This window comes from Nicotiana tabacum, chromosome 10, assembly GCF_000715075.1.
Source record: "Nicotiana tabacum cultivar K326 chromosome 10, ASM71507v2, whole genome shotgun sequence".
Classification (NCBI taxonomy): domain Eukaryota; kingdom Viridiplantae; phylum Streptophyta; class Magnoliopsida; order Solanales; family Solanaceae; genus Nicotiana; species Nicotiana tabacum.
In genome coordinates this window covers 75655796-75676476 of record NC_134089.1, presented here as the reverse complement: position 1 = coordinate 75676476, position 20681 = coordinate 75655796, and the positions used below count along the sequence as shown (strand labels likewise).

The following is a 20681-nucleotide window of genomic DNA, read 5'->3' as shown; positions in this document are numbered from 1 at the left end:
GCACACACCTGCGTGTACTTCGTGCATGATCTTTCTTGATTCCTCGATATCGACACATCTTAGGAGATTGAGGTCCGGGGTCCTCTTATATAACAACTCACCGCTTAGAAAGAAACCACTTGCATGTCGCCTAATGGTCCTCTTCTGATCTCCAGTGGCGTGCTCGGGGTATTCTTGTGTCTTCAGGAATTTCTTGATGTCATGGTACCAAGGCTGCGTATTTGACCCTGCCTCGATTACATTGTAGTAACCGTGTCTTTCCTTGATTTGAATTTCCAAAGGATCGACGTGGGCGTTGCCCGGGTAGGGTAGCATTGAAGCCAAAGTAGCAAGTGCATCTGCCAGTTCATTGTGGCACCTCGGAATATACCTGAACTCTATTGATGTAAAGCGTTTGCTGAGGTCCTCCACATGCTGTCGGTAAGGGATAAGTTTGACATTCCAAATTTCCCATTCACCTTGAGCTTGTCGGATGATCAGGTCAGAATCTCCCATAATCAGTAAGTCTTCGACATCCTGATCGATTGCCATATGCATGCCCATGATGCAGGCTTCATACTCAGCTGTATTATTTGTGCAGAAGAAATGAAGTCTAGCTGTGGCGGGATAATGCTGACCAGAAGGCGAGATCAAAATTGCCCCAATCCCTACACCCTTGGCATTTACGGCTCCGTCAAAGAACATCTTTCAAACATGAGCTTCCTCCGAGATCACTTTTACGGTGTTTACTTCTTCATCTGGAAAGTAGGTATCCAATGGCTGGTATTCCTCATCGACCGGATTTTCGGCCAAATGATCTGCTAACGCCTGGGCTTTCATTGCCGTGCGAGTGACATAAACTATGTCGAATTCCGTAAGCAATATTTGCCATTTAGCCAGTCTCCCAGTAGGCATTGGTTTCTGAAATATATACTTCAAAGGATCCAACCTGCTTATGAGGAACGTAGTGTGGGCTTGGAGATAATGTCTCAGCTTTTGAGCAACCCATGTGAGAGCGCAACATGTCCTTTCCAACAGTGTGTATTTGGCCTCGTAGCCGGTGAATTTCTTGCTCAAGTAGTAGATTGCTTGCTCTTTCTTTCCGGTTACGTCGTGTTGCCCGAGGACGCAGCCGAAAGAGTTCTCCAAGACTGTTAGATACAAGAAAAGTGGCCTTCCCGGTTCTGGAGGGACCAAGACCGGGGGATTTGAAAGGTATTCTTTGACTTTATCAAAGGCTTCTTGACACTCAGTTGTCCACTTAATCGCCGCATCTTTCCTTAACAGCTTGAATATGGGCTCACACGTGCTTGTCAGCTGGGCAATAAACCGACTGATGTAGTTCAACCTGCCCAACAAACTCATCACGTCTTTCTTTGTTTTCGGGGGAGATAGATCTCTGATGGATTTTATCTTAGTTGGATCTAGCTCGATTCCTCTCCTGCTTACGATGAAGCCCAAAAGTTTGCCCGACGGAACTCCGAAAGTGCACTTGGCTGGGTTTAGCTTCAAGTCATACTTCCTTAATCTCTCGAAGAATTTCCTCAAGTCTTGGATGTGATTATCCTGCGTCCTGGACTTGACTATCACATCATCCACGTACACCTCTATTTCCTGATGCATCATGTCATGGAAAATGGCAGTCATGGCCCTCATGTAAGTAGCCCCCGCATTCTTCAAACCAAATGGCATGACCCGGTAGCAGTAGGTGCCCCAAGGCGTGGTGAAGGCAGTTTTCTCGGCGTCCTCTTCATCCATCAGTACCTGATGATACCCAGCGTAACAATCTACAAAAGACTGTATCTCGTGCTTGGCACAATTATCAACGAGGATGTGGATGTTGGGCAGTGGGAAATTATCTTTAGGACTTGCTATGTTCAGATCTCGGTAATCTACACATACCCGAGTTTTCCCGTCCTTTTTCGGTACTGGAACCACATTTGCCAACCAAGTTGTATACTGGACGACCCGAATCACTCCCGTTTTCAATTGTTTGGTGATCTCCTCTTTAATCTTGTCACTGACCTCAGTTTTGAACTTTCGTTGCTTTTGTTGAACTGGAGGACAATCAGGATGAATCGGCAATTTATGAACCACTAGATCAACACCTAGACCCGGCATGTCATCATATGACCAAGCAAACACGTCCTTAAATTCAAAAAGAAGTTGAATTATCGCCTCTCGCGTTTTCTTGTCCGTGTGAATGCTTATTTTGGTCTCCCGAATTTCTTTCGGGGTTCCCAAATTTACCGGTTCAGTGTCATTCAGATTTGGCTTAGGTTTATTCTCGAAATATTCCAACTCTTGGTTTATTTCCCTAAAAGCCTCTTCCGCATCATATTCTGGTTCTGGGTTCATTAATTCGCAGTTAAATAACTCATTGTGATCTGGGCGTGAAGTCCGCAAGCATGTCATATTTAAAGCCGCATTATTATGACTGAAAAGGAAGATAAAAAAGGAAAAATAACAAAAATTAGAACAAAAGAAAGAATGGGAAAGCAATGATGATTTTTTTTTCTTTGGAAAGTTGGAAAACAACAATGTTTACAACTTAGGAATTCAAAACAACAATTGAAAGGAAGAAAACGCTCAAGTTATGTCCTGGAGATAACTTGTGACACAGGAAAGGTGGCAGGACAGGTCTACCCGGACTTCCGTCTAGTCGGAAATGGCGTAGCCTCCCAGTTTTGAAGTCGGGCGTTCGGCCCCATGTATAGCATCTTCGCAGTGCTTGTGTCTTCACCTGGTTGAACCATGTGGACCTCGTAGAGCATTTCCCTCATTGCCCCACATATCTCCTCGATTTCCTCAGCTGTGAAGACCTCATCATCTTCTTCTTCAGCGTACCTTGGCCTGATGAAAGTTGCATATAAATCCGGCAGTGGTTGAGGTAACTTCCAACCCTTATTTTTCCTTTTCTTTGCCCACTCTTCGCCTGCTGGAGTAGGTTTGAAACCTAGTCCAAAAGGTTTCTTGATGACTGGCAAGGTAATGGGTTCTGTTATTCCCTGAAGGGTTCGTCCAAGCCCCTTCCCTGGTCTAAATCCATGCCGGATCATCTCTTTGGCCATCATGACCGAGGCATTAGACAGGAAAGGCTGGGGGCAGGGTATTCCCTCTTCGTGCTACTCTGCTAGTACAATCTCAAAAGCTTGATAGACCGTGTGTTCGCTCCCTTCTCTCGGTTCCAGATATGGAATGGATGGGTCCCGGTAAATAGCATGCTCATCTTCCCCATGGACCACGATCTCCCGGTCTTCGTACTCGAACTTCACCATCTGGTGAAGAGTGGAAGGCACGGCTCCTGCCGCATGGATCCAAGGTCTGCCAAGGCGAAAATTGTAGGATGTATCCATGTCGATTACCTGGAAGGTTACTTGAAATTCGACTGGTCCTATGACCAACAGCAGGTCTATTTCTCCCATGGTATCTCTCTTGATGCCGTCGAAAGCTCTTACGCAGACATTGTTGGGTCGGATTCTTCCGGTCCCCAATTTCCATCCTTTGTAGCGTGGAGAGCGGGCAAATGTCAACACCTGATCCCCCATCCAACATTACCCGCTTGACATAGTAGTCCTCGCATTTAACTGTTAAATGCAAAGCCTTGTTGTGTGCCGCTCCTTCCAGGGGTAAATCATTCTTGCTGAAAGAGATTTGGTTGACGGCGAAAAATCTCTCTGTCATCCGCTCTAGTTGCTCCACCGAGGTTTCAACTGGTACATATGCTTCATTCAGGGTTTTTAGTAGGATCTTTTGATGCTCGGTCGACCTCATCAATAATGACAGCATGGATACTTGCTCAGGGTACTTGCGCAGCTGATCTATCACTTCGTAATCCGGCATTTTCATTTGTTGGAAGAACACTTCCGCTTATTCAACACTCACGGGCTTCTTTGGCGGGAAGCGCCTTTGTGTGGCGCTGTTCAGTTCTTGGGTATTTGAATACCTTCCAATGGAAGTATTTTCTGGAAGTTCTCCCATGACCTCTTCACCTTTGTACATCACCAAAGTCTTTTGATAATTCCACGGCACTGTGGACGGGTTGGTCATTGGCTTTTGTGGCACGCGTCCGATAACCACTGGCTCATTCAGCCGAGGTGGTTGAATCGTCCCCCGGACCACATAGGCCCATTTTTGCACGTACATAGGTTTTGTCTTTTTGATCCCGAAGTTCTGTGTCTTCTCAGCTCGACCTCGTGGTATGTAAAGAACTTCATTTTTTACAGATACCACTTTCTTCTCTACCTTCTTTTAAGGCTTGCTTTTTATAGCCTTGACCTCTTCCCCCTTTTCTGGTTTGTTGTCCATTTCGGGCTTCTTCCCTGTGTCGACAATGGCAATTATAGCTTTCAAAGCAGGATCGAAGTCTTTGTCTTCACAAATCATTCCGATCAGCGGCCCATTATTGTGAGCAGGTAATGGATTGTTAGTTACGTTCGGGATCTCCTCGTCCCTTAGCACTATTTTCCCTTGCTCTATCAAATTTTCGACCACTCTTTTCAACGACCAGCAGTCATTTGTATCATGTCCCTCGGCCCCTGAATGATAGGCGCATCTGACTCCGGCTTTGTAAGAAGGTGATGTTGGGTTTTGCCTCGTTTGGTGAATTGGTTGCAAGAAACCCAACTGGACTAGCTTAGGGAACAAAGTAGAGTATTGTTCACTGATGGGCGTGAAAGTCCGCCTTCTGGGTGGCTCCTGAGGGCGGAAGTTATTCTGCGGGGGTTGTGAGTTATAGTGGTTGCGGTAAGGAGGCTGATTTCTGGGAGGTGGAGCTAGGCCACGGTTGGCTTGTTGTGGTGGATGGTTATAAGGTTGGGCATTCATGACCATATAAGGTTGATGAGCATATGCCAAATTTGAGTGGGGGTAGTAGTGTTGTGGGGCTCTTTCCGGAAAATGGGGCCTGGGATGACGATACTCCCTTGCTTCAGAGGCTGCCATAGTCGTTTCTTCCTTCTTCTTCCCCCTTGTCGTTCCTCCGGACCCGCTTTGGACGGCCTGGGAGGTCGCCCTTATGGCTGCTTGGCTCAGAATCCTACCTGTTTTCAGCCCATTTTCTACCATCTCTCCTATCTTGATCGCTTCCGCGAATGGCTTACCCATGGCTGACATCATGTTTTTGAAATAGTCAGACTCTTGAGCCTGGAGAAAGGTAGTGACCATTTCCACTTCATCCATGGGAGGCTTCACTCTCGACGCCTGTTCACGCCACTTAATAGCATATTCTCTGAAGCTTTCCAAAGGTTTCTTCTTCAAATTCGACAGAGAGTTTCGGTCTGGTGCAATGTCGATGTTATACTGGAATTGTTTTACAAAATCTCTGGCGAGATCATCCCATATATGCCATCGGGACATTTCCTGATCCATATACCATTCTGAAGCTATCCCTACTAGACTTTCCCCAAAATACGCCATCAGCAGTTCTTCTTTTCCGCCGGCTCCCCGTAATTGGTTGCAGTATTTCTTAAGATGTGCAATGGGGTCACCGTGCCCATCGTATTTCTCGAACTTTGGGGTCTTGAAACCCGTTGGCAGGTGTACGTGAGGGAACATGCACAGGTCGGCGTAAGAGACGCTCTTTTGTCCGCTCAATCCTTGCATAGTCTTCAAACTTTGTTCAAGGCTTCTCATTCTCTTGGCAATCTCATTTTGTTCTACAATTCTGGGGTTCTGATCCTGCCCGGGTGCAAGTTCGCACTGAGGCGGTAGAGGATTAGTACTGGTGGCGAACCTAGTTGGTTCCATTGAGAACGATGGTGCTTAGAATGTAAAAGAGGATGAGTCAAATCTTGGCTTGTACGTGGCTGGCTGTGCCGTGATCGGGCAAGGCGATGCAGTAAAGATGTTCATGCTTGCATCAGTGGCCGACATTCGGGGATGAGGCTCAGAGGGCGATCCAGCAGAGAAGGCTGAGGTGGCTGGGTACCCGAATGGGGTAGCAGGATAATTTATGGGGACATTAGAAGTCCCACTTGACCTGGAGAATAATTTAGGGAATCCGGGGACGACACTTGGCGGCTCTTTCCCATTATTCCAGTCGTCCAGCATTTCCAACATGCGGAGTCGTAGGATTCTATTTTCCTCCGCAGTTGCGGATTCAGGTGTGAGGACGACTGAGATTGAGCTCTCCTCAGAAACAGGGATCGTTTGTAATGGAATTTCTGAAGACATTTCCACACTTCCTTTTGACCTGGTGAAGTAAGTGTGAGTACTGCTTCTGGTCCTAACAACAGGTAGTTGAACACTTCTCTTTGACCTCGTGAAGTATGAGTGCGAGGCCAGACTTTCACCAAACCAACCGTCTTTTCAAAAACCCTGGATATACTCAACGACAAACGCACGGTTAATTTGTAGCAAATAACAGATAGTTAATCTCACGTTCGGCATGATGCACCTATACAGTTAAGTGGATTACTATATGTTTGCTACGAGAGCATGCGCCATTCCGGCATTTTTATTAGTTTTTTTTTTCTTTCTTTCTTTTCTTTTTCTTTTTTCTTTTTTTCTTTTATGTCTCTTTTTTTTATTTTGCAGTAAAAGAAATGCGACCGAATCCGATGAGGATTGCCTACGTATCACGATGCCTACGTGAATCAGATCATTACGTAGTTCGAAAAAACACAAATGAGCGTAAAAGAAACAACCTCTTTATTGTTGAAATGTTCTGTTACAAACTATATTTTTCAAAAGAAAAAGCAAACTTTGAAAGTAAACCTAGACTCAAAAATAAACTAAAAATCATCCTGATGGGAAAAACAGGCGGAAGATGCTAAGATACAGGCTTGACTTATGAGTGCATTATGGTTTTGAAAATTGGTGTCCGCGGGGCATCGTTCGGCCTCGCCGCGGTCCTAGGTGTGATATCCCTCTCAAGTTGCTCTAACTCATGCATAGTCTGTTTGACATAACCCATTACTGCCGAGAGGACGGTAACGTTGGACATGTTCTCGCATCGTAGACATCGTCTGGTGATGGCATGGGCGATGGCCTTGATCCTATCTCTGGCTTGCTTCTTCTCTATGAGTAGGCATTTTATCTGATCGCTACATATCTTGAATACTTGAGCATCCTGTATATGTTGGTGCTTCAGTCGTCGTACTTCCAACTTCATTTGGGCTATTGAGTCGTACCAGTATCTGCTCTCAATTTGGAAACCCTTGGCCTGATTAGCTACTTTGATCTCAAGTGTAGCCATCTCTCTCTTTATTTTAGCAACAGTTTTCTCGTGGTCGCCTTCCAATTGATTTAGGTATCGGCGATGCTTATCTGCTCTTGTATCCCACTGTGCCCTGAGCTCTGCTATGACGTTTTCAGATTTCTCCAAACCATCTTGCCATTCCCTGATTTCACCTTTCAGCCTTTTTATCAGCTGCTCGTCTGATCGATGCCTTGGTTGTTTATCCGCATCCACCCTTATCTGTTTGATCTGGGCTCTGAGTCTTTCGTTGTCCTGAATTAACCTGTTCCGCTCTCCCAGATTGGTAGCATCTTGTACGTTGTGCTTATATTTCAAACTTTCCACTTGTTGCTTTAACCTGTTGATTTCGGCGCAATAGCCTCTTTCCTTTGCTAACCAATCCCACTGCTTTTGCGATGATTCGGTGAAATTCCGGATGTGGGGCCTCTTAGCTGGCCTTTCATGCTCAAGTTCCCTTCTGTACCATGCAAGGTAACATGGCGCCGTCTCTCCTTTGGCTCGATCCCGCACGCAAGTATCTGATTTCAAATATTGACACTCACTCCAGATTTGGCGGATCTTTGCTTCTGGGAATTGTCCGTTATGACTTATCTCAACTGCTTGAGTGCTAAGATCTTCCTCATGAGGTACCGTCTGGCATCTTCCGAACTGTCTCAAAACTCGGCAGGGTGCGTAAGGTTGAATGCTCTTAAGCCCCATTAGTAAGAAATGAGTTTTAGTTGCCGACATATATAGGATCTCATCAACAGTCAACCATCCTAGCGTCCATTATATTTGGCTGGCAGTAAGAGCTTGAAAGAACAAGGTCCATGCCAGGACTCCTTTGGGAAAACTGATCTCCTTGGTTCTCGTGTAAGATTATTCTATGCAGGTCTTTTCCGGGGAACCATGGCTCAAAATCTCGGAATGATGGCAGAGGTGCTCGGTCATCCATATCTGTAGGAGCAAGTTACAGCCTTCGAAGAAATTTCCCCCAGCTTTACAAACCGTAAGAGCTCGAAAGATGTCAGATACCACCATAGGCGCGAGAGTACTGTCACTTTGCGTGAGTAAAGTGCTGACGACCCCGGATATCTTCAGATCAATGTTTCCGTCTTTCCTTGGAAATACCAGAAAGCCTAGGAACATCATCATGAAAGCTACCCGTCTGTGCTTGTCCCACTTCTGACGAACTCCTTTGCTGCACAGTTTGTTGATTGGATTATTGAATCCCCCCTCGTGACCGTACCTATCATATATGAAGCATGGAGTACAAAATCCGGCTTCCAGATCCGGGTTGTGGACTGTTCTAGGTATCTTTAATGAATCTAGGAACCGATGTACCGTGACGACTCTTGGGGCGACCAAGTATTTTTCCTTCAAGGGAAGTTCAGTATTCCCGATGTATCCGGCCATTTCTTCCAAAGTCGGGGTGAGTTCAAAATCAGAGAAATGGAAAACATTGTGCGCCGGGTCCCAATAGGTAACCAAAGCTCTTATGATATCTCCCCGAGGCTGGATTTCCAATAAACCCACAAGACCTTTCAGATATTTCTTAACCTCATTTTGTCCTTCAACACCTAGATCATTCCACCATAGCCGTAACTTGACAGGGATTTTGGTCATTATTGAAAAATGTTCAATTTGCATCGTGCTCATCCTGCACATTTATTAAGGTGATTTTAACAAAACGAACTGACTCAAAAAAATTTTTTACAGAGGGGATCGAGTTTTAAACACGGCCTTTAAACACTTCGGGGACGAAGATTTTAAGGCTGTGTGGGTCTACTGGATAAAAATGCTAAACAAGACCCAAAGGTGGCTATTTATGCAAAGTCAGCCTTCCGGCGTCCCTTTCGGGAACATTCGGCTATTTATGACAAAACAGCGTCACCCGATTTATTTACGACTTTTTTTTTTAAAGTTTGAAACGCATTTTTTATTTATTTATTGATTTTGGCTATTTTAGCAAAAATGGGGTTGAACCCGACGAGGGTTGCCTACGTATCTCACATCCGGTGAGAATCAAACCGGCGTAGTTCGGGCATATCATGAATAGAGAAAATCAAATAAACCTAGAAAATCAAGAATAAGTATTTTTATTATTTTCGAAAAGAGATAAATATTTATTATTATTATTTTTAGGCAATATTTGGACTATTAGTCTGAATTTATAAAAGGGGTACTACAAAAGAACAACATATTTTTTGAATTATGAATTTTCCGTTTTTTTTTTTTACTTTTAAATAAATACCTTCTTTTTTTCCTTTTTTGATTTTGAAAATGATAAAAAAAAAGAAAATTTTTATATTATTTTTTTTAATAACTTTCAATAAAAAGACAAAATTCTTTTTAGAAAAATTCCAGCGAGGTTTTGACACTACTTGGACATTGGTTTTATTTTTCCAAAATAAGTAATTATCTCCCCTACGCTGCTATTTTTCCCTTTTTAGGAACCGGTCGACATGCGGAACCGAAGCAAATAAATGCACAACACAGATAGGAATGCAGCATGATGGTCTTTTCATTTCAGGTTGCCTGTCCTAGACAGACCCAACCCCTGTGTTGAGTCCCCTAAGTCAAATGCAGCATGATGCAAATAAGCGTTCCTACTAGGGATCCGGCATGAAGTTAAGTTATTCTAGGTTCGTAACCTGGGTATTTGTTCTAGACTGTGTACCCGAGCGGACAACTCGAGTCGAGGAGGGGGCTACATACCGGGGACCCGCGAGATCGTCCGGCTTTGTAACTTGTCCGACCTCTTTCTTATTTCAGGTATTGACACTAACAGAATAGGGAGTCTCGACCAGCGAGCTTCTCCCCGGAGGTAAGAAGAGAAGGGTTTCGGCACAGTTTATATACAGTTCAGATAATATCAAAGAGGTAAAAGACAACATTTAGCACGTTATGCAAAAACATGTAATAAAGATCAGATAATAAAGCCAAATATAACAATTATTCTAAGCTCGAATTCTTGAACCCTGAACCAGTGGTTCTGGGTTAATATATCCCCAGCAGAGTCGCCAGAGCTGTCACACCTCCTTTTGGCACGCCCGGCCCCAAAGGGTAAGAAATGCGCGGGTGGAGTTTTTCCAATTTAAGTGACAATATTCGAAATGGGATTATTTATTTAATTCAGAGTCGCCACTTGGGAAAGGTTTGGCTTTTGGTGTCCCAAGTCACCGGTTTATCTTGAATCCCAAATCGAGGAAATTTTCGACTTTTCCAAATGAAGTCTGCGAACCAGAAATTCTAAGTAAGGAATTCTGTTGACCCGAGGAAGGTGTTAGGCACCCTCGAATCCCGTGGTTCTAGCACGGTCGCTTAAATTGTTATAATGGCTAAATATCTTATTTAAATACATGTTATGACTTACGTGCTTTTATTAAGTTTAAACCGCTTTTATTATTATCACTTATTTTTATAGAATTGCAACGTCGTGAAAATGCATCTCGAACCACGTCATAATCAATGCACCCGTAGTTGTTAACGCACTTCGACTCCGTTGAGATTTGGATTCGGGTCACATCAACGTGCACCCGAGTTTAAGAATGTAATTTTAATTAAGTCGCGCCTAAAGAGTCTAGCGCGTTATTATTTTTTTAGGAAGCCATGAAATTCACTAAACGGCCTATTCTGAATTCTGAATATTTATTATGATTATTTATTGAGGGCCCCGCAATTGGCATTTTATTTGGCGAGGCTCGTCTCATTATTTTAGAAGGGTATCCTACAGTGACTACATTTCTACTACGTTTGTCTCTAAAAAAAATAAAAAGAAAGATGATACCGAACTTACTTGTTTGAACAAATACAGACTGAATCTTTATTATATTTGCCGAACCTAAATTTGTTTGATTACCTGATTGATTGTTTATGAGGTGAGAGTTACCTCATGCTTTGTCTTCATCAAGTGAATACGCTTATTAATTTGCTAAGTGAGATTGCAAGTAAACTAACAACATATACTGAGTTATATTTAACGGCCTCCAAGTTTTATTTTTAAACGCTAACCTATTTGGACTTGATAAATGAAATTGGCTGTTTATTAGGAAAACTACTACTAATTGAACTCAAAAATGCCTATTAGTTTTCCTCAACAGTCATCGCATTATTTCGAAACAAGGAATCTATACCGAGACCCGATATCGAACCTATATCGGAACAAATAATCTGACAGGAGAGCTGGCATTCATAGCCAGACTCTTAATGTGACTGCATGAGAGTTTGTTTGGGATACATTTATCCCAGACCAAGTACCACAGATTTGTCAATTCAGTGGTCTAGGCAAAATACATACATGTGCTTGCCATGGTTCTATGTTATACTGTCATAACTAAATCAAACAGAATGTTATACTGAACTGAATGTATACTAAATCAAACATACTGTCTATGTTATACTGTCATTACTATTAAACAATGCTATCTAATAGTTCATCTCAAACAGAATGTATGTTAGTTTATACAGAATGTTTGCAGTTTGCAGTTAAACAAATACAGGCTAAACTAACATTCAACCTATTTTGAACACCAGTATTATAACATAAACAGATGTTCATTTCTTTATTTCTGCTTCAATTTCAAACTTTCAACAACACATGGTTTCAGGAGTTGTGTACCTGGAAATATTTGACAATTTGAAGAAGAGGGAAATCAACAGAGTAACAATGGCAACAGGTGCAGCAGCAATCGAAACAACACAGCAGAACAGATTCTATTGCAAGAAGTGGAGCTATAGTTGAAGAGAAAGCAGCCAAATGGAGCAGCACACAGTGTGATGGAAACAAAACTCCAGACAATCCATTTCCGAGATATACCAAATGCAACAAAACACTAACAATAATCTCGATTGATTAGAAGAAGCAACACTGCCTAACACATTGACAACAGATGAACTTCAGACAAACAAGACCAAATTTCTGATTTCCTAATCTGTTCTATCTCTTTCTTGCTCTCTTTCTATTTCTGTATCTATGTGTATCTATCAGATCTCTTCTTTTCTTTCCTCCTATCTTCTGTGTATATCTCTGTCTATGTATGTCTGTGTGTGTATACTCCTCAGTGTGTATCCCCTCTCTCTCTTTTTCAAAAAAAATCCCCTCAGTGTGTTTCTCTATGTCTGTATGTATATATCTGTATGTATTTCAGCTCTCCTTCCCTTTTTCTCCAGCCCCTCTTCCCTCTCCCTTTTATCTCTGTATGTCCCCCCTTTTATAAGCCTTAACTTTATCATTTTAACAGCCTGTTTAGACCCAAAAGAACACCCCTCCCATGTGGTCTGTCTTGTTTCAGTTTCCACTTACTTTAAATATAAATCAACTCCCATGATATTCCCTGGCAGACTTACCTTTTAAGTGAGGTTTAATATTTCTAAACTAAAGCAGGATATGGGCAGCAGGGTATAATCTGACAGCATATGCTGTCAAACTATTTTAAAATCAAAAGCCCTTTATGCAGGAACCAGGCTGTGCACAATGCACATGTTGTGCACAAGTGCACATGCCATCAATTCAGATTGCAGCTAACAATCTACCCTCAAATTCAAATATAGCAACTATAAGTGACCCTACTTGATCCTTACTTTGATCCAAACAAAGTTGCAGCAAGCAACAGGTGCAATCGTTAACATTTGAACTACTGAAATTAATTGACGACATTTGTCGACTCGACTATACTAGTTATAACTCATACAGTCGTAACCAAAAATCCGACATTTAACAGTATCACACAAGGTTCTCATTATATTGACTAAGCAGAATCGCACTCGAGGAGTCAATTAGTCAGTCCAAATTTGAAAATCAGCTAATTGCACAACACTTACATACACATTATCAGAACAAATGAAAAGACTCAATCAAACAACAGAGGTTCAGGCAAAGTGGTCAAGGCACAATTGATAAAGGTCAAGGACACAAACAAAACATGAACAGACCTTTACAACAATCAGATGAACCAAACAAATAAGAAAAGAAAGAACTCACCTTAAACCTCAAAAGATCAAAACTTTAACTCGGACTCGGACAGACCTTTCTTAAGGCTGAACGGACTTTAATCGAAGTGTTTCTCAGATGAGAAACACCTCGATTAAGGTCCATTAGACCTTAATTTCTTTGGCTCGAACAAGACACGGACCAGTGACGAGGAACCCTAAGGTTCGAAAACTAGATCTGGGATTCATGCTTCCCTGGTCAGATTCGGACCAAACCAAGTATGGTTTGGTCACGAATGGGGTCTGGGGAGTGTCTGGTATGAATTTAGGGCAGATCGGTGTAGATTAGGTTCCGACTCGAATCTTCAAATGAAGATTCGAGAAGGTGGGATAGGATTCGAGGTGTGTGGTTGGTAGATTTGGGTTCAGGATGGCAAGGGGGTTCTATGGTGTTAAGGGCGAGGTCACCGGCGTCCGTGCCGCCGGTTTTCATGGTGAAGGATACAGGGGCGGCTCTAGGGTTTGATGGGGGAGAAGGTGAAGACGGAAGCTGGGGTATCGGATGGGGGGCAGGGTAAGGTTACAGGCTTATATAGTTAGTGGGTAGGTGGATCCTGGCCGTTGGATGAGATGCGATGAAGGGCAAGGATCCTTCAGCTCGAAGGAAACGGTGACGTTTCATCTTTTAGAGGGTTTGGGTCGATCCGGGTGGAAACGGGTCGGGGCCATTAGTGGGTTATGGGGAGGTGATCTTGGCCGTTGATCAATCTGAGATCAACGGCCCAGATCATACTGGATTAAAACGGCGTCGTTTAGACACCCTGGGCATCAACTGGTCTGGACCGGGTAGGCATGGGTTTTGGGCTGAGTTTGTTGGGCCAATTTATTTAAAATTGGCCCAAGTCCGAAAAGGGAAGGGCTTTTTCTCTTCTTTTTTTTATTATTATTATTTCTTTTTCTTATTTATTTTAAAAACAAAACTAAGCAAAAATCAAATTAAATTTAAATACACACTCAATACAATTATTTGCACACACACTAAAATATTTTAAGACAGGTAAAATCAAACAAAACAAAATCACGGACGAAGATGCCTATTTATGATTTTCTATTTAACGACCGGATTACGGTTCGAATTATGCATGACACACACATTTTTTGTATTTTGTTTTAAAAATAAAAATGGGCAAAAGTCACAAATAAATTAACAAAGTGCCGTACAGAAATCCAAAAATTGTACAGCAGGACCAAAAAAAAAATTTCATTCTTTTGGAGCGATTGTCGCGCAAAGCAAAAATGTAGAACAGTACATTTGAACATATTCCATTAAAGTTATAAGATTAAATATACTGTTATCGAAATCATTGGGTTTAGAAATAAAACATAGAATCCGTTTGGTTAGTTGATTATAAATAGTTGTAAGCTTAAAGTGTTAAAAAATATTTTTATATATTAAAACTAATTTATAAATAATTACATATTTAATAGAAGATCGAGAATAGGCAATATACTTGTTGGGGGGTTTGGGGGGGGGGGGGTTGCACTTTCACATGTCGGGACAGGGGAACAATCAAGAGGGGGGGGGGGGTGGAACCCATTAGAGTTTGAAGGCAAATGGCGAAAGAGCCAAGGAAGCAAATCCTTTAATGATAATTAGTTGTTGGTATGTGTACAAACTTCCAATTTACCACTCTCATTCAATTGCATTTAAAACTATTGTCTCTCACTCTTTTTCCTTTACTTATTTTATTTCATTTTCCAAAATATTTTATGGTCCATTGTCCAAATCCCAACGTCTATCTTTCCCCTCCATAAGAAGACTGCAGCTCCAAACCCCGTAAGAATCTTGACCCAAGTATAGAAGAATAGAAGCTCCAACTTCAAAGTTCGACTCATCTTTGTTCCCTTTATTATAGTATAAACAATTGAAATTAATTACTTAATGTTTTTGATCGAAATAAGGGAGGACGAAGAAAAAAAAAAAAGGAAAATCACTTCAATAGAAGGGAAATGAGGGAGAATTAGAAACCAAATACTTATGGAATAGTACTATCTTCTTCATATGGAATAGTACTATCATCTTTTTTTTTTTTTTAAATATTTCTTCCATTCATGCAAACGAGAGAAGAGAAACTTGCTTTTTCTGTAAGGACTTTCCTTAAGAAGACATTTTTGCACTCATTTTATATTGAAGTCGGCATCAAATATTCAAATTCTTCCTTCCTTATCCTGGAGTATATGATGAGATGTAGGAAATGTTAGAGTTTACGTTTGATTTTCTTACCATATTTGAATTTTATTTATTATTTAAAAAAATAATAAAATATTTTATCATAATTAATTTTACTTTTCCTAAAAGGAAAATATAAATTTCTTTTATATTTGATAGGTTCGTTTGTTGGAGGAAAATATTATGGACCTTTATAAATTGAGGATCCATCTTTTACAGGAAAATACGATAACATATCACAATGTAGTTCTTAAGAAAGTCTTGTTCAAAGGAAATTTTATTTTCTCGAGTGAATTTTTTTTCTCTTTAGTAGATTGATGTAAGTCAATTGACCAAATTATATTAAATTGTGATGACTTTTTTGATGTATTTCTCTTTTATTATCATTATCCTCGTCAAAGTTTGCTTTCCTAACATCCACATGATTACTTTATTATTCTTATCCAAATAAGTTGTATTAAAGCTACTAGTTCAGTCAGGTTAAGACAGGTTCAAACCAAATTGCAACTAATTTGACGATAATGAAGAATTTCGTCCAAAAAAAATCTATCCAAAGTACTACACGTGGAAACAAATTTTCAATCATATTTTACAACATTCTGATGTATCTTTAAAAAAAAAAATATTTTTAATGATGCTTACTTTTAATGCATGAGCTCCACTTTTAACACAATGTTCCACTTTATCCTGGTGACTTTGACATAAGGCTCCAATATTTTTAACTTTGCTCATTTTTAGCTAGTGTTTGGCTATAGATTTCAAAATTTATTTTGAAAAATCTGTTTTGGGTGAAATTTGGTTTGAAGATAAAAATGTGTTTGGATATCAGTTTTCAAAATATATTTCCCAAATTTATTTTGAAAAAACATGAAAAATAATTTATACCCACAAGTTCTAAAAACTATCATAAATATCCAACAGTACCATTATCAATAACATTCATTATATTATCACAAACCATAGTCCTGAACATAAATAAATTTGGTACAAAATTATCATTTTTATAATGAACCAGGATACACTATCAGATGACCGAGAAGACGAAACAACATTGTTACAAAATAATAAATGGTGGGCTCTTTTATAAAATAGAAAAATTTGGGGCAATTTTTACAAAATATAATAGTGATATTTTGGCCCAAAACCAGCTATTGAGCTGGTTTTGAGATTTGGGATTTGGGATTTTGCCAAAATGTAGCCAAACTCTATGGCCAAACACGTGTTTGCCAAATAAAATCCAAATTTATTTTGGCAAAATCTATGGTCAAACGGCTCTTTAATGTGCGGGACTCTAATTTTTAACACATACTTAGGCTCCATTTTTCCATAAAAGATTTTCCTTTTTTCGAATTTCTTTTCAAAAATGTGTTTGTACATGACATTTTGCAAGTTTCGAAAGTGAGTTGAACATTACAAGCACCTAGTGCAAGATTAGCTTAGAGATCGAAGTTGTGGCAGAAAAAAAATTATTCAAATTTGAGGGAAAAAATATATGTTATTGTTTATTGGGAATTAAATTCAGTTGACTGTGTGTTTGTGGAGTTAAAAATTCACTAAGATCTGGAGTAGAACTTTTGAAGAACACCATTACCTGGGTTCGTTGGGCTTAAAGCTTGAAAATTATGCTGACTTGACAGCTGACATGGACAAAATATTAGAAGGATTGACTGCCACAGTAAAGAGACGTTAGGGTTAGGGGCAATTATGCAAACTTTGTTAACGGTAGGAATATATTTGGACGAAAAGTCCAACGAGTGACAGAAATAAATAATATACCATAGTAGAGAGATAATTTTGGACATTTTCCCTAAAGATTACGTGAAGAGACGAATCAAGCTTTATCAAAAAAAAAAAAAATCAAGCCAAAGAGAAAATTATTACAGTTTACCGTGATTTTCTTATCGGATTTTAGCTATTACTTGTTGGAGAAATATCAAGAAGTAAGTCGGACATGTTTGTAGTATTGACTCATTATTCATTTGGTCTGCAGTTAAGGTGGTCCCAATTGTTTCAAAAACAAGGTGAATCTTTTTGGCCAATTTTTTTTTCCTATTTATAAAGTTGTGGTGTTTGATTGTTTTGGCGAGACAAGTTACGTTTGCCCAAAATATTTCACCTTGTTTTCGAAACATACGAGACCTTAAGATTTTCGCTGAATAGTTTTTCGTTTGTTCATCCTAGGACTTGAAATGAACTATTCTTACCTACTTCCGGGGTACATGTTATATTTTTACTAGGAATAGTATTTTTTTTGTTCCTCGGCAAAATTGAAATTACACATAAAGATGACTTTTTAAGAAATTCCATACCATGCATGGAAAGTACCTTTTTTTATTTTATAAAAGTAGCACCTTTACCTAGCAGGATAAAAATGAATTCTTTTAAATGAAAACTATTCTGGATAAAGTAGAACACAAAAAAAAAAAAAAAGAGGAAAATAAGGACAAAAGAAAAGCAGAAACAAGAACAGTACATTACTAATAGATTACAATTTTCACAGCATTTTTGACCACCCCTTGACTACATAATACAATTTCTTTTTCCTTTATCCGTAATCAAAAAGGCTGTGAAAATAGAACCCCCTTTTTTTTGTCCTAATCCTACCTTAAAAGAAAAAAGACAAAAAGCTTAAGAACAACATTACTATAGTCTAAAAAATAAATATTTCTAAGAAACCCAACTAGTAATATTAATGGGTCCCACAACCTCCCTACTACTACGGCAACACTACGTACACTTAACGTGAAATACTTAATAAACCAGACTTACTGATAAGACAAGTTGCGTCAATAAAGATAAAAGAAATCACGTATCACGTGATCATCACCTAAAGGTCACGTGACCTCCGCCATGCAAGAACGGGGAACTAGCTCCAACAGCACCAGGCCTTAAAGAAAAAACTCCATTCCAGATCTCAGTAAAAGCCCTCACAATAATACCATGGTAATAAGGAGAATTCAGCTGCAAGAAACAGTGGAGCAGCTCTTTTAAGTCATCCTTAGAATAAATCTCCTTTTCAAGAATCATCTGCAGCATTGACTGCCGGAAATCCAAGTATGGGTCGTCGGAATCTTTCTCGACGGCAACACTCTCGCCGCCGATCCGACCGACTCCCTGAACGGCCCTTAAGCTTTTGATGTCTGAACATTCAGTAGTACTGTCGGAGGAGTAATTATAAGCTGGTGGAGTTTCCATGTTGGGTGAGAAAGTTGTTGTCGTAGTGTCCCAAGAACTACAAGAAGAGTAGTTAGAGTAGTTGTTTTTCTGGGATTGAGGGGCTTTCTTGTTATGGAAAGTGGTGGATTTGTGACGAGGTTTTGGGTGAAAAATGCTGGAGAGTTTAGGCCTAGCACAACTGCTGCTGCAACCAAGTTTCACTGTCACATTGCTAAGAATGATCCTTCTTTTGTGACTTGACATTGTAGAGATTCAGAGTGAGGGAATTCTTGGGGGGGGGGGGGTGGATAAAGGGTAAGGTTTTTATGTGAGATTTTTGTTTAAGAAAAGGAAGTGACTGAGTATTGAAAGGTGCATTGTGAGTGAGGAAGAAGTAGTGAGGGGAAAGTCACATATATAAATTGTCCATCAGTCCATGTGAACTTTAGCTATGAGTAAAAAGAAGGTTATCTTATTCATCTTTATGATAGTGTAACAGCTGGTTGACTTAACTTATTGATGACAGTCTATTTAGGGTCACCCATTTTTCTTTTCCTTTTATTCTTTTCTTTTCAAGGGTGAGGTATAAATATTTGCCTTGAAGTTTGAGTTTAGGAAAGTTTTGCTCCTGGTAATGGGTTTCAGTGGGTTAAAGCGACATCCTTTCACTAGTAAGAGTTCAGCTAGAGACACGATAAGCATTACTCTTTTTCTTCTTTGGAAATATGGAATTAAAATTATTACCTGACAAAATTTTAGTAGAAAGGTTGACTCACCTGGATACACAGTTTTTTCAAAACAAGATTATAAGTGGAAGGTAATAATTTATTCGTATCTAATATTTACATAAAGTTAATAAATAAATAATATTTGTTGTTATATTTAACTACTACGTACTTGTACTTAACCATAGGTAACTTCCATTTCTTTTGCACATCTATATCTATATTTATATTATATTAAAAATATAAAAGCCCTTAGCAAAATATCGTTCATCTTTTTTACCTTTTAAAACTAGCTTTCACATTGGACAAAATAGTAATTTAAGTTATTTACCTATATTATATAAATAATCATTTAATTATTTTCCTAACACTAATTACAACGTTGATCTATAGAGGGAAAGTATAGTATGGGTACAATCGACCCCATGTACTCTCTAAGTGTCGAGCCTAACCTCGACGAAATAGTGACGAGGCTAAGGTGGATCACTTACAATAACCTATATGCAGTAATAATAATAATAATAATAATAACAGGAAAGGAAACAGGAAATGACGACAAAACAATTAATTTATGAAAATGAGCCCAATCCTCGCAACCAGAGGATCCAGAATATCAAAACTCAAAATATCATATAAAAAGGTTGAAAACTAATACAATTACACAATGAGTACAACATACACAATCTGTTGCGGCATGCAACCCGATCACACCGTACACACACAATCATCTCTTATTCCACCATAATATCATTTATCAATTTCAAGGATCACATACAAAATCCGTTGCGGCGCACAATCTAATTCCACCATATCATCGTAATCAATGTCATATTCCTCCTTTATTTCACTATCTCATAGTTAATCAATATCAAGTATTACATTCACAACCGCTGCTGTGCGCAACCTGATTCCACCATATCATTATAATCAATATCAGAATCCTCTCTTATTCCACCATGTCACAACTGTTAACCTGAGCGGTATTAATTTTGATGATTGACAAAAGAACACATACATGAACCAGGTCCATGGATGTTGTACACAGGTTACGGTTAGAATCAGGCAAAAAGCATGCATGTTCAAGGGATACGTATATCTGGTTATTTCTGATCATCCTTGAACGAAACGATTGTATATTTGATAAGGAACAATACTCCTTACTTGAAGAGAACTCTATCCAATATAAGAAAAGAGTTAGAAATTTATGGCTCCGAGTATCTAGGAGCTCGGACCATGTTTGGGGGGGGGGGCATGGTCTCGATGGCTCCGAGGGCAGTGTTGTGTTCAGGCCATGATACTGAAGGCTCCCAACTTCAACTTTGATTCCTCGCAGTTACGTTTTTGCCTCGTTTGCCCTACCAGGAAATCTGGCTGCTCATTACCCCCAGTTTTACCCACATATAGATAGTCCTCTCATTTCTTAGAGAGCAGGTTTGCCGAAACGCTGAGAAACGATAGATGTTCTCTAGTTCCTTGTTCC

At 39.9% G+C, this 20681-nt stretch overlaps 1 protein-coding gene across 1 annotated transcript; it reads right to left on the bottom strand.

Annotated features, from left to right (window-relative positions):
* Positions 1-17771: 17771 nt before the first annotated feature.
* LOC107796106 (uncharacterized) lies at positions 17772-18883 on the bottom strand. Its single transcript, XM_016618836.2, has one exon. The coding sequence runs from the start codon at positions 18738-18740 to the stop codon at positions 18144-18146; it is 597 nt and encodes a 198-aa protein (XP_016474322.1). The 5' UTR covers positions 18741-18883; the 3' UTR covers positions 17772-18143.
* Positions 18884-20681: the final 1798 nt, after the last annotated feature.

Coding starts and splice junctions, on each gene's coding strand:
- LOC107796106 (XM_016618836.2), bottom strand. CDS start 18,740: ATGTCAAGTCACAAAAGAAGGATCATTCTTAGCAATGTGACAGTGAAA.